The following is a 12,931-nucleotide window of genomic DNA, read 5'->3' as shown; positions in this document are numbered from 1 at the left end:
CATGTGCAGTAGAGAAAATGTGTATTCTGCTTTTGGATGAAAAGTTCTGAATATATCTGTCAAGTCCATCTGGTCCAGTGTATCATTCAGGGCCACTGTTTCTTTATTGATATTCTGTCTAGATGATCTGTCCATTGTTGTAAGTGGAGTATTAAAGTCCCCTGCAATTACCACATTCTTACCAATAAGATTGCTGATGTTATTGTTATATATATTTGGATGCTTCTGAATTCGGTGCATAGCTCTTCTTGATGGATAATTGTTAGCTCTTCTTGATGGATAGACCCTGTAATTATGATATAATGCCCTTCTTCATCTCTTGTTACAGCCTTTAGTTTAAAATCTAGTTTGTCTGAAAAAAGTATGGCTACTCCAGCTTTCTTTTGACTTGCATGATAGGTGGTTCTCCATCCCCTCACTTCAATCTGAAGGTGTCCTCAAGTCTAAAATGGGTCTCTTGTAAGACAGCAAGTAGATGGATGGTTTTTGTTGTTGTTTTTTTAATCCATTCTGATACCCTGTGTCTTTAGATTGGAGCATTTAGTCCATTTACATTTAGCATTTTTATTGAAAGATAGGGATTTAGTGTCATTGTGTTATCTGTAGGTTTCATGCTTGTGGTAATGTCCCTGGTCCTTTGTAGTCTTTGCAACATTCCACTCACGGAGTCCCCTTTAGGATCTCTTATAGGGCTGGTTTAATGGTGATGAACTCCTTCAGTTTTTGTTTGGGAAAACCTTTATCTCTCCTATTCTGAATGACAGCTTTGCTGGATAAAGGATTCTTGGCTGCATATTTTTCCTATTCAGCACATTGAATATTTCCTGCCACTCCCTCCTGACCTGCCAAATTTTAGTAGATAGGTCTGCTACTACCCTTGATGCATCTACCCTTGTAGGTTAAGGCCCATGTGTCCCTAGCTGCTTTCAGAATTTGCCAGTTCAAGTACACTTTCTGCCCCTTTCTCTCTGTCTTCTTCTGGAACTCCTGTTATATGGATATTATTTCATTTCATTGAATCACTTAGTTCTCTTATTCTCCCCTCGTGGTCTAGAATTTTATCTCTCTTTTTCTCAGCTTCATCTTTTTCCATAATTTTATCTTCTATTTCACTTATTCTCTTCTCTGCCTCTTCAATCCTCACTGTTACTGCCTCCAGTTTATTTTGCACCTCATTTACAGTATTTTTTAATTCATCATGACTACTTTTTAGTTCCTTGATCTCTGCAGCAATAGATTCTCTGCTGTCTTCTATGCTTTTTTCCAAGCCCAGAGATTAATCTTATGACTATTATTCTAAATTCTTGTTCACTTATATTGTTTATATCTATTTTCACCAATTCTTTAGCTGTCATTTCTTCCTGGAATTTCTTTTGAGGAGAATTCTTCCATTTCGTCATTTTGACTAGTTTTCTGTCCTTTATGTGTTTTAAAAACTTGTTATGTGTCCTGCACCTGTGAGCAGTACTGTATCAAAAAGGGGTCATACACTGTCTGGGCCCTGGCCCTTCAGGAAGTGTTTTTTGGAGTGTGTTGTGTGCTCTCTGTTGTTGTGATTCTGGTTGCTGTATCTCCCTACTCATAGTGATTGTTTTGGACCCTCCACCAGGTGTGCTTTGATTTGTTCATTGAAGTAACCTTGGAAGAAAAAATTAAAAAAAAAAAAAAGAAAAGCGGGGGTGGCGGTGGTGGTGGTAGTGGTAGAAGAATCCTTAACCCATACAAAGAGAGAAATGACAGGAGTGGGGAAAAATAAAAGAAAATTGATTGGGCAGAGAAACTATGCAGTTTAATCCAGAGAGAGGGAGAGGAAAATAAAGAAGGAGATACAGAACAGGTGTAAAGAGAATAGATTAAATATGTCTTCTTAAACAAACCAACAATCAGAATAACCAGACTAGAACAGGGAAAAAAGAAAGAGAAAGGGAAGGAAAAAAAAAATATACACACACACACGTGTGTGTGTGTGTGTGTGTGTGTGTGTACACATAAAATAAGAATTGACCAAGAATTAAATCAGAAAATGCAAAACCTCTGGGTGCCTTGGATCCACTGGCAGCGCTGGTCTGGAGGAGAGGCTGTCTGGTTGGTTAGCGTCAGTTGCAGGTAGATGTGCAGTTACCAGGTGTGGAGGGGCGTGGTTTGGTATAGGTGGGTCCCCCCTCCACTGTGGGCTGCTGTCCATTCCCTGAAGCCCCACCTTGTTGGTGATGTGGAGAAAAATGGCGGCATCCCAGACCAGGTACCCTAAACCACTCTGTTCAGGCCATTAGTGGGCTGTTTTTTGTTTTTTCTTTTTCCCTTCCCTCCACAGTCTCCTATGCCTCCCTGGGGCTTGTGTGGGGTTCAAACCCAGATGTCTTCAGGGGTCCCGCTCCACGCTCCCAATGCCGGGGGAGAACCACTCTGCCCCACCAATGGATGACCTCCTCACAGCGCTGTGCGGGTGCTAGCGAGGCGGTTTGTCCTGCTCCCCTGACTCCCTTGCCTCCCTTGCCTCCCTTGCCTCCCTGGCTCTGGATTGGGATTCAAACCTCTTAAAGGGTCCCAGTCCACGTGCCAGGTTTCAGGGAAGTGCCTTCTGCCCTGCCCATAAATGGCCTCTGGCTTGGGTGCAGGCAGTCTTTGTTTTTTGAACGGTTATATATCTTCTTCCCATAGCACTCGAAGGAGGGGATTGCTTTCTCCCTCTATGCCTCTGAACTAGTTACCGATCCTGGGGCTGGCTCCCTTCCTCCCCAGGTGCGTGAACAGGGCAGCCGGCCCGTGTGGAGAAAGCCCTGCAGTTAGAAATTGGATCTTTTTCTGTTTTTTTCCGATCCCAGTCAGTGGTTTTTCTCTTGTCCAAATACAGTCCTACACTTCCACATCCTCTCTTTCTCTTCCCTTTGTCTCTCTGCAGAAGGGGATCCCTCCCCTCTGTGCCTATGCTGCTTGTTTTATCTCCCCAGTTCTCAGTTACGCACCTATGGCCCACCAGGTTGTCCCCGTGGGCCCCTGCAGACGTCTGTCACTGCAGCCTGGACTGTTAGAATTCAAAGCCCTTTGGCCTCAACACTGCTGTGTTTGAGGGACAAGGGAACTTCAGGTCCCCCTACTTCTCCACCATGTTGGATTCCCCTCGTATTAACAGGTTTTTATTTCACCATAAAGTAGACACTGAATTCTTATTTATTAAATAAGTTTAATGCTTATTTAGGTTAATAACAATTTGTAGAGCTGTCTAAATTTTATTGTACAAAATAGACAACACCACTTACTGCTATATACATCTTGATAGTGTGCAAAATCACTTATGATCAGTCCATATAAATTCTTCATAGTTTATATACAAACTAGGATAAGTGCTACAGCACAGTGAAACATACTGCGGGAGCACCTAGGAGGGAGTAACTCTGGGCAAACTAGGAAAGGCTTCTATAGAAAAGGTACTTTTGAATTAGTTTTAACATTTTTTTTTTTTTAATGTTTATCTTTGAGAGAGAGAGACACACAGAGACAGAGCACAAGTTGGGGAGGGGTAGAGAGAGAAGGAGACACAGAGTCTCCTTCTGTGGGGCTGGAACTCACCAACTGTGAGATCATGACCTGGCTCAACTGACTGCGCCACCCAGAGGCCCCATCGTATTTGTACTTTAAGCAGCTTTATTGAGATATAATTTATATGCAGAAGTACACATATTTTTACATTTGTAGCTTGATGTTTTGATAAATGTATATGCTTACCTTTCCTCCCCCTAAGTTTTTCATCACATCACTCCAGAAAGCTGCCTGAGCCCCTTTCAAGTCAATCTCTGCTTCTACCTAGTAATTACTGATTTCTATCACTGTAGATTGGTTTTGCGAATCTGGAACTTCATAGAATAGAGTCATGAAGTAGGTACTCTTTTGTGTCTGGCTTCTTTTGTTCATCCTAAATTTAAAAATTCATCCTTTTTTTGTTTTTTTTTTTTTTTTTGTTTGTTTTTTTTCCTTTTTTTTTTTTTTAATTTTTTTTTTTTTTTTCAACGTTTATTTTATTTTTGGGACAGAGAGAGACAGAGCATGAACGGGGGAGGGACAGAGAGAGAGGGAGACACAGAATCGGAAACAGGCTCCAGGCTCCGAGCCATCAGCCCAGAGCCCGACGCGGGGCTCGAACTCACGGACCGTGAGATCGTGACCTGGCTGAAGTCGGACGCTTAACCGACTGCGCCACCCAGGCGCCCCAAAATTCATCCTTTTTTTGAATGAATGTGGTTTTTTTTGTATTGCTAAGTAGTATTTCATTGCATGAATATACCAGAATTTTATATCATCCTATTAATGGATATTTGTGTTGTTTCTAGATTTTAGCTATTATAAGTAAAGTTTCTGTGAACTAGCATGTACAATTGTTGTGTAGATGTGGTTTTTTTCCCTTTTTTTTCTTTAAATTTATATTTTAGTTAGTTAACATACAGTGCACATTGGTTTCAGGAGTAGAATTCAGTGACTCATCACTTACATACAACACCCAGTGCTCATCCCAACATGTGCCCTTCTTAATGTCCATCACCCATTTAGCCCATCCCCCATTCACCTCCCCTCCAGTAACCCTCAGTTTGGCCTCTGTCGTTAAGAGTCTTTTGTGGTTTGTTTCCCTCTCTTTTCTCCTCCCATATGTTCGTCTGTTTTGTTTCTTAAATTCTACATATCAGTGAAATCATACAGTATTTGTCTTTCTCTGAATGACTTATTTCACTTAGCATAATATTTTCTAGCTCCATCCACATCATTGCAATTGGCAAGATTTCATTCTTTTTGATGGCTGAGTAATATTCCAGTGTGTGTGTGTGTGTGTGTGTGTGTGTGTGTGTGTGTGCGCGCGCCACATCTTTATCTGTTCATCAGTTGATGGAAATTGGGCGCTCTCTATAGTTTGGCTATTGTTGATAATGCTGCTATAAACTTGGGGTTGCATGTATCCCTTTGAATCAGTATTTTTGTATCCTTTGGGTAAACACCTAATAGTGCAGTTGCTGGATTGTTGGGTAGTTCTATTTTTAGTTTCTCGAGAAACCTCTATACTATTCTCCAGAGTGGCTCCATCAGTTTGCATTCCCACCAATAGTGTCAGAGGGTTCCCCTTTCTCTGCATTCTCCCCAACACCTGTTGTTTCTTGTGTTGTTAATTTTAGCCATTCTGACAGATGTGAGGTGGTATCTCATTGTGGTTTTGATTTGTATATCCTTGAGTGTATATCCTTGAGCATTTTTTCATGTGTCTGGTAGCTGTCTGGATGTCTTCTTTGGAAGAGTGTCTCTATTCATGTTGTCTGTCCATTTCTTAACTGGGTTATTTGTGGATATGTTTTTATTTCTCTTGGATAAATACCTAAAGGTAGAGTTGCTGGTTCATAGAGTTAGATGTATATTTAACTTTATAAGAAACTGACAAAGTGTTTTCCAAAGTGATTATACTAGTGGTGTATGAGAGTTCCACTTGCTCCATTGTTACCAACACTTAGTATTGTTAGTCTTTAATTTTTTTAATTATTTATGTTATTTTATATATAGAGAGAGCGCAAATGAGGGAGAGGGGCAGAGAGAGAGAGAGAGAATCTCAGGTGGGCTCCACACTGAGTAACCTGATCCCACAACTCTCAGATCATGACCTGAGCCAAAATCAAGAGTCGGACACTCAACCAATTGAGCCATCCAGGTGCCCTAGTATTGTTAGTCTTTTAAGTGTTAGCCATTTTAGTGGGCGTGGAGTGATATCTTACTATGGTTTTAATTTGCATTTCCCTGATGATTGATGATATTGAGCATTCCTGTATCTAGTAAAGTCTTGCATCCATTAAAAAAAATTAAAGTAAAATTTACCTACATTACATTTATATTTTTGGACCAGTATTGCTTGGGATAATAGCCCTCTCTGATTGTTTGCCATGGAGAGCACTCTTGTTTTTAACAACATTCCTGGGCATAGGTTTTTCCATTACTTGCTTCAAATAAAGTCAGCATTCTCTTGCAGGGCCAGGTAGCTGCCAAGTTTTAAGGTCTGCCGTGTCTTCTAAGGTGTGCCACACACTTAGCAGGGTGGATGGGGTGCACATAACTTCTGGCTGAAATGTTACACTTCCTCCTGAGATATAGTAGATATTCCTGAATAAATGCTTCTCATTTTGTTGTTTATCCTTTGGTCAATTTTCACAGACTCTAATTACTTTTGACTGTCCTTTTTTTTCTTTTCTTTTCTTTTCTTTTTTGGTTTTAGAGGAGAGGATTTGCTGAGTTTCTCACAGAGCCATTTTGGGAGCTCTGGCCTCTTTGTATTCGTTTTTTTTCTTGTTTTCCTGCAGTCTTTTTCTATACTGCAGCCACTCTCCTCCTTCTTGGCTGCTCCACTCCTCCAAACCTCACAAAGCCAGTCATATCACTTTCAATCTTAAGTCTTCAGGTGTTGTTATTTGCTCTTAGAATAAAACCCAGAAAATTTTAAGATGGTCTAAAATTGTCTGGCTTGCTTTTTTTGTGTAGTTTTATCTTGTATGAATCTGATCATTCTCCTCATTCTGGACAATATCCAATCATTATCCTCATTTTAGGGGACACTGCCTTCTCTATTCCTTACAAATCAAAGGCATAAGTGTTGGCTTTGCAATCTGGGGGATGTAGGTTTCAATTTCTGTTCTGCATTTATTAGCTGTGTGACTTTAAGTAATATGCTAACTCTTCTTAGTTGTCTGAAATACAGTGATGGACAAATATATTTCATAACACTGCTATAAGGCCTAAGTGAGATAATGTATGTAAAACCATCAGCACAATATCTTGTATCTAGCTACCTGATATTCTCTTCCCCTAATTCCCCTGAGTAAACAGTTTATATGAAATACCTATTTGTACAAGTGGAATAATTTTAGTATTACCATTCCAACATTATTTTTGAGTAAAATTTATGCCTGAATTTCTATTGTGTTTGAACATGTTTATTTGGGTATCTCATATCTAATTCAGAGCACCTTCATTAACTTAAAAAAATATGCTTTTAATTGAAATATAACACATTAAGAATTTTACCTTTAACAAGGAAAATTTTCTCCCCCCCCCGAAATGAGACTATTAATAATAGATTTCTGTTTTTTTTTTTAATTTTGGAAAAAGCTTCAAACTTGTAGAATAGAAGCAAAAATGGTACAATGAACTCCTATATACTCTAACCACAGTACAAGGATCGTATTTAGGAAATTAACATCAGTACATTTCTATTAGGTAATTTGATAGTCCCTTAGATTTTCCCAGGTTTCCTAATAATGTTTTCATAGCATTTTCCCCAGCTGCTCGGTCTAGAACCATGCACTTTATGTAGTTACCATGTCTCTTTATTCTGTTCTAATGTAGATTAGATTTATTCTGCTCTAATCTAATCTAGATTAGTTTCTCAGCCTTTCTTTGACTTTCATGACATTGATATTTTCAAAGGCCATTTGTTTTCTAGAAGTTTCTCAATTTTCTCCACTTTTTCATAATTGTGTTCAGGTTATGCATTTTTTGGCAGATACTATTTAAGAGAATCTGCATGAAAGATAGCGTATCCTTTCCAGTGCATCACATATGTGACACCAGTTTGTTCCCTCTCATTGATGATGTTAACTTAGGTGATGTGGTTAAGGTAGTATCCACCAAGTTTATTTTCTCTAAAGTTACTATTTTCCCCTTTGTCATCAATAAGTAACCTGTGGGGAGATACATTGAGAGTGTGAATACCCTTTTTCTTAGTAAACTTTGATCACACAGTTTTTGCATGCTTGATGGTGCTTATCTGAATCAGTTATTACCATGGTGGTGACAAAAAGGTAAATTGTTAAAATTTTGATAATACCCAGGGGTTTTAGTTTTAGTGTTCTTGAGGGAGCTTTCTTTATCTAATAGTGATAGTTAAAAATTATTTGGGTATTACCTTGCTTATGTCATGGGTTTGTGTATATGGTTTTTAGGTTCATGTACTGGACAGACTGGGGAGAAGTACCAAAGATAGAACGTGCTGGAATGGATGGTTCAAGTCGCTTCATTATAATAAACACTGAAATTTACTGGCCAAATGGACTGACTTTGGATTATGAGGAACAGAAGCTTTATTGGGCAGATGCAAAACTCAATTTCATCCACAAATCAAATCTGGATGGAACAAATCGGTAAGATTGCCTTATTAAGTTTATTTTTAAGCTTTAAGTAAACATCATGGTGTTTTGATATCATAAGTGAATTATAAAGGCCTAATTTTATTATGAATAAATTTATGTATTTTTGGCCAAGTGTCAAAGAGGAAGAAGAGTACACTTTTAGTTTGCTCTTGACAAAAGCTAACTACATTTCATCTATCTTGATAGGACTTAGAACTTATAGACTGTATTTTTTTTCTTTTCTTTTTTCTTTCTTTCTTTCTTTCTTTCTTTCTTTCTTTCTTTCTTTCTTTCACTCTGAGCTAATTTAGTTATAATACACAAACATGGAATTTCTTGTCAGATCATGTTCAGAATTTTACTGACACTTTCTATTTATGTTCTTGTGTTTGAATGATTATTTTGTTTTCTAGTGGTCTCATTCTCAACAGAAACAGAGAACCTTAGATAGTTGAAGGAATTTTTCCAAGTGTAAACATTTGTAAGTTATCTGAACCATGAATCAGGAAGCATTTAGAAGTATTGAAAATCATGAAAGATTTAAATAATTTATTAAAATAAAGTTTTTGTAACTATGGAGTTGGAGTATTTTCTTGCCTTGTTTTAAAAAAGAATGAAACGACTTATAACAAGATGGTTTAAAAACAATTGGAAATAAATGAAGGAAAGTAAGAAGTATGTGATGAATATAAAAACATAATTGCTTTGTTTGTACTTCAAATTTCTCTTTGAGAGAGATGCTAGGAAGTAAATCTGGTCATGTCATAGTTTTTTTGACTTTCTCAGAATATTCGTACAAAAACTAATGAAACTAGATAGCAAACTCAGAAGCGTACCATAAAACTAACCTCAGGCATCCAGAAATCAAAGCGGGTAAGAGCAGACCACTAGCAGCCACAAGAGAAAGTTGAATGGGGTATTGCATAGAACTTGAAAACAGAAGACCTCCAAAATAGCTTCAACTATTTAGTAGACAATTTGCTGGACTATATTAAGAGCAGCAGCTGAAATGAGACAGTGGCGGGAGTTGCCCACTCCAGTATCAGCCAAATACAGTGTGTTCATGGTAAAGACAGAAGAGGATAGAGCAGTCTGGCTCCTGAGAATTCTTGAAACAGAACTTCTAGAGTTCTCTACCAGTACAGGATGTAGCGCACTGAGTGGAAACAAAATACAATAGTAGCATCAAATGAGCAGAATAGGGAAAGTTAGAGGGTCAGAAGAGGAAGAAAAGAGAAAGTTCAGATAAGAATTGGCAGAGGAACAGCTGGGAGGTCTCAGAAAGGAAGCTGCCATATTGTTTAACATTACAGGAAAACAATAGAAGAGTCAGTTCTATAAAACTGGAAAAACTACCTTGAACGCCATCTTCTAAAAATTCAGGAAAACTAATTTTCCATTAACATGAGAAACACAATAGTATCAAGATAAAATCCCATTTAAAATTACTATAAAGAATATCTGACATTGATAACAGTATTTTAAGCTAATAACAGCTTTGAATGCATCTTAGCTTTATAGGTTTTACTCTCCCTCCCACATTTAATGTTTCTGTCACAATTTGCATCTTTTTACCTTATGTATCCATTAACACATTATAGTTACTTGTACTACTTTTATTTTTTAACCTTCATACTAGATTTATAAGTGATTTACCCACCAATATTACAAAATTAGAGCATTCTGAATTAAACCATATACTTACCTTTTTACCAATGAGATTTATACTTGCATGTTTTCTTGTTACTAATTAGCGCTCTTTTTGTTTCAGCTTGGAGGAAGTCCTCTTAACATTTCTTGTAAGGCTGATCTAGTGGTGATAAACTCCTTCTGCTTTTCCTTTTCTAGAAAATTCTTTATTTCTCCTTCCATTCAGACAGCTTTGCCAGGTAGAGTATTCTTGGTTGGCAGTTCCCCCGCTTCTCGGCACTTTTAATATATTTTGCCATCCTCTCCTGGCTTCCAAAGTTTCTGCTGAAAAATATGCTGATGGTCTTACAAGGATTCCCTTGTGTGAAACAAGTTCTTTTTCTCCTGTTGTTTTTAAGATACTCTTTGTGTCTTTAACATTTGACAATTTAATTAAAATATATCTTGGAGTAGGTTTTTTTGGATTCATCTTTTTTGAAACTTTCTGGGCTTCTTGTATCTGGATGTCTGTTTCTTTCCCCAGGTTAGGGCAGTTTTTAGGCATTTTCTCTCAGCAAACTTCCTGACCCTTTGTCTTCATCCTCTCCTTCTGGGGCCATTATCATGTGAGTAGTGGTCTACTTGCTGATCTCCTAAAATTCCCATAAGCTGTCTGGGACACTTGGGTGACTTAGTCGACTAAACGTCTGACACTTGATGTCGGCTCAGGTCGTGATCTCACGGTTTGTGGGATTGAGCCCTGTGTTGGGCTCTGTGCTGACAGCATGGAACCTGCTTGGGAGTCTCTCTTCCTCTCCCCTGCGTGTGCTCTCTCTCTCAAAATAAAAAAAGTAAATTTAAAGAAGTCCCTTAAACTGTCTTCACTTTTATTGTTTTTTCTTTCTGTTTCTTTGGATGAATTCTACTGCCCTGTCTTTGAATTTGCTGATACTTTCTTCTGCTTGATCTAGTCTGCTGTTGAACTCCTCTCTCAAATTTTTCAGTTCAGTTATTGTATTCTTTGCTCTGTAATTTTTATTGGTGCTTTCCTATATTTTCTCTCTTTGTTAAAATTCTCACTTTATTCATGCATTGTTCTGACCTTGGTGAACATGTTTATGACTGTTATTTTGAACTCTTTATCAAGTAAATCACTTACCTTTGTTTCACTAAGGTCTGTTTCTGGAGTTTTTTCTTGCTCTTTTGTTTGGAACATATTCTTCTGTTTGTTCATTTTTCTTTACTCTGTGTTGGTTTCTTTTTTTTTTTTTTTTAAATTTTCTTTTAACGTTTTATTTATTTTTGAGACAGAGAGAGCATGAACGGGGCAGGGGCAGAGAGAGAGGGAGACACAGAATTGGAAGCAGGCTCCAGGCTCTGAGCCATCAGCCCAGAGCCCGACATGGGGCTCGAACTCACGGACCGTGAGATCGTGACCTGAGCTGAAGTCAGACGCTTAACCGACTGAGCCACCCAGGTGCCCCAACTCTGTGTTGGTTTCTACACGTTAGATTAAAAAAAAAACAAAACACCGGGGTGCCTGGGTGGCTCAGTCGGTTGAGCAACTGACTTCAGCTAGGGTCATGATCTCACAGTTCGTGGGTTTGAGCCCCGCGTCAGGCTCTGTGCTGACAGCTCGGAGCCTGGAGCCTGCTTCAGATTCTGCGTGTCTCTCTCTGTTCCTCCCCTGTTTGTTCTCTGTCTCTCAAAAATAAATAAACGTTAAAAAAATTAAAAAAAAAAAAACCAAAACACCACCCCTCCTAGTTTTGATGGACTGGTATTCTGTAGGACATCAACCTTATCAACCAGCCTGATGTGAGTTCTTGGTTGTCTCTCATACTTGGGTGATTGCCCAAAGTGCCTTCTTCTTCTTCTTCTTTTTTTTTTTAAATTTTGTTGTTTATTTATTTATTTTGAGAGAGAGAGACAGAGAGACAGAGAGAGAGAATGAGAACACAAGTGGTGGAGGGGCAGAGAGAAGGAGAGACAGAATCCCAAGCAGGGTCCACACCATCAGCACAGACCCCGATGTGGGGCTTGAATTCACGAACTGCAAGATCATGACCTGAGCCCAGATTAAGAGTTGGATGTTTAACCAACTGAGCCACCCAGACACCCCCCAAACTGACTTCTTTAATCTTAGTGGCTCACAGTAGTTGAGAGTGTGCCCAGATTTATCAGGTGTTCCAAAGGGAAGGATCACAATCAGCACCTGCAGGCTGATTGGAAGCTAGATCACCCAGGAAATAACTGGGAAAGTATATAGTTAGGGGCCTTACAGGGAGAGACTTAGAGATGGACATTTTTGCCTGTTTCCACAGCATTGGACCCAGATATACAGCCTGGGTACACAGGTATATATACCCATTAAGAACTACTACATTGCTACAGCCCTGTGCAACTTATAAATGTAAACCCCATTAGTTTTCAGAGACAGGTGATCCAGAGTCCCATCTCTTGGGTGGCATCTGTAAAAGCTGGGGCTTCAGATGTGTCTATAAGCTGATTGTGTGGAGATACTGGAGATTTGGATTGGGCTAGAGAGAAAAGGTGGAGGTGGTGTCTGTAGAACTCCCTGGTCTCCTGGGATGATTGTTGTCAGCCCCTGGATATCTGCTAAATTAGAAACCTTACTTCAGGTTTCTTTCGGGGAAATAGACTTCCTATAGGGAGAGATTGGGACATGGGGGATTCTGACTATTTCCTCTGTGCTGAGCCCTGCTGGGATAGATGTCCTACATAAGTTTCCTGGTAGCCAACAGCAAAAATCTATTGTATACACAGAAAAGATTAGTAGGAATCTAAGCATACCACTATAGAATATCAAATCATAAAGAGAGCAAGAAAAGAACAAATGAAATACAAAACAGCCAGAAAACAATGAACTAAATGGCAATATTAAGTCCATGTCTATCAGTTATTACTTTATATAGAAATGGACTAAATTCTTTAATGAAAACTCATAGAGTGGCTGAATGGATAAAAACACAAGACTCACTATATTCTGCCTACAAGAGACTCACTTTAGCTTTAAAGGTCATTGAGGCAGAAAATCAATAGGACTAAAATTACCTGTGAGACCAGGTGGACTTAAGAGACATTTAGAAACATTCCATCCGGTAGCACCAGAACACACATTTTTCTCAAGT

The 12,931-nt window shown here is 38.8% G+C and overlaps 1 protein-coding gene across 1 annotated transcript in view; it reads left to right on the top strand.

Moving 5' to 3' along the window:
* Positions 1-12,931, top strand: part of LRP6 (LDL receptor related protein 6) — a 174,443-nt gene that overhangs the window by 65,465 nt on the left and 96,047 nt on the right. Inside the window, exon 3 of the mRNA XM_042945817.1 lies at positions 7,965-8,162. Coding sequence (XP_042801751.1) covers positions 7,965-8,162 — 198 coding nt within the window. The remainder of the gene's footprint in view (positions 1-7,964; positions 8,163-12,931) is intronic.

The sequence above is a fragment of the Panthera leo genome, chromosome B4, assembly GCF_018350215.1.
Source record: "Panthera leo isolate Ple1 chromosome B4, P.leo_Ple1_pat1.1, whole genome shotgun sequence".
Lineage (NCBI taxonomy): Eukaryota > Metazoa > Chordata > Mammalia > Carnivora > Felidae > Panthera > Panthera leo.
This window is presented reverse-complemented; position numbering and strand designations above follow the sequence as displayed.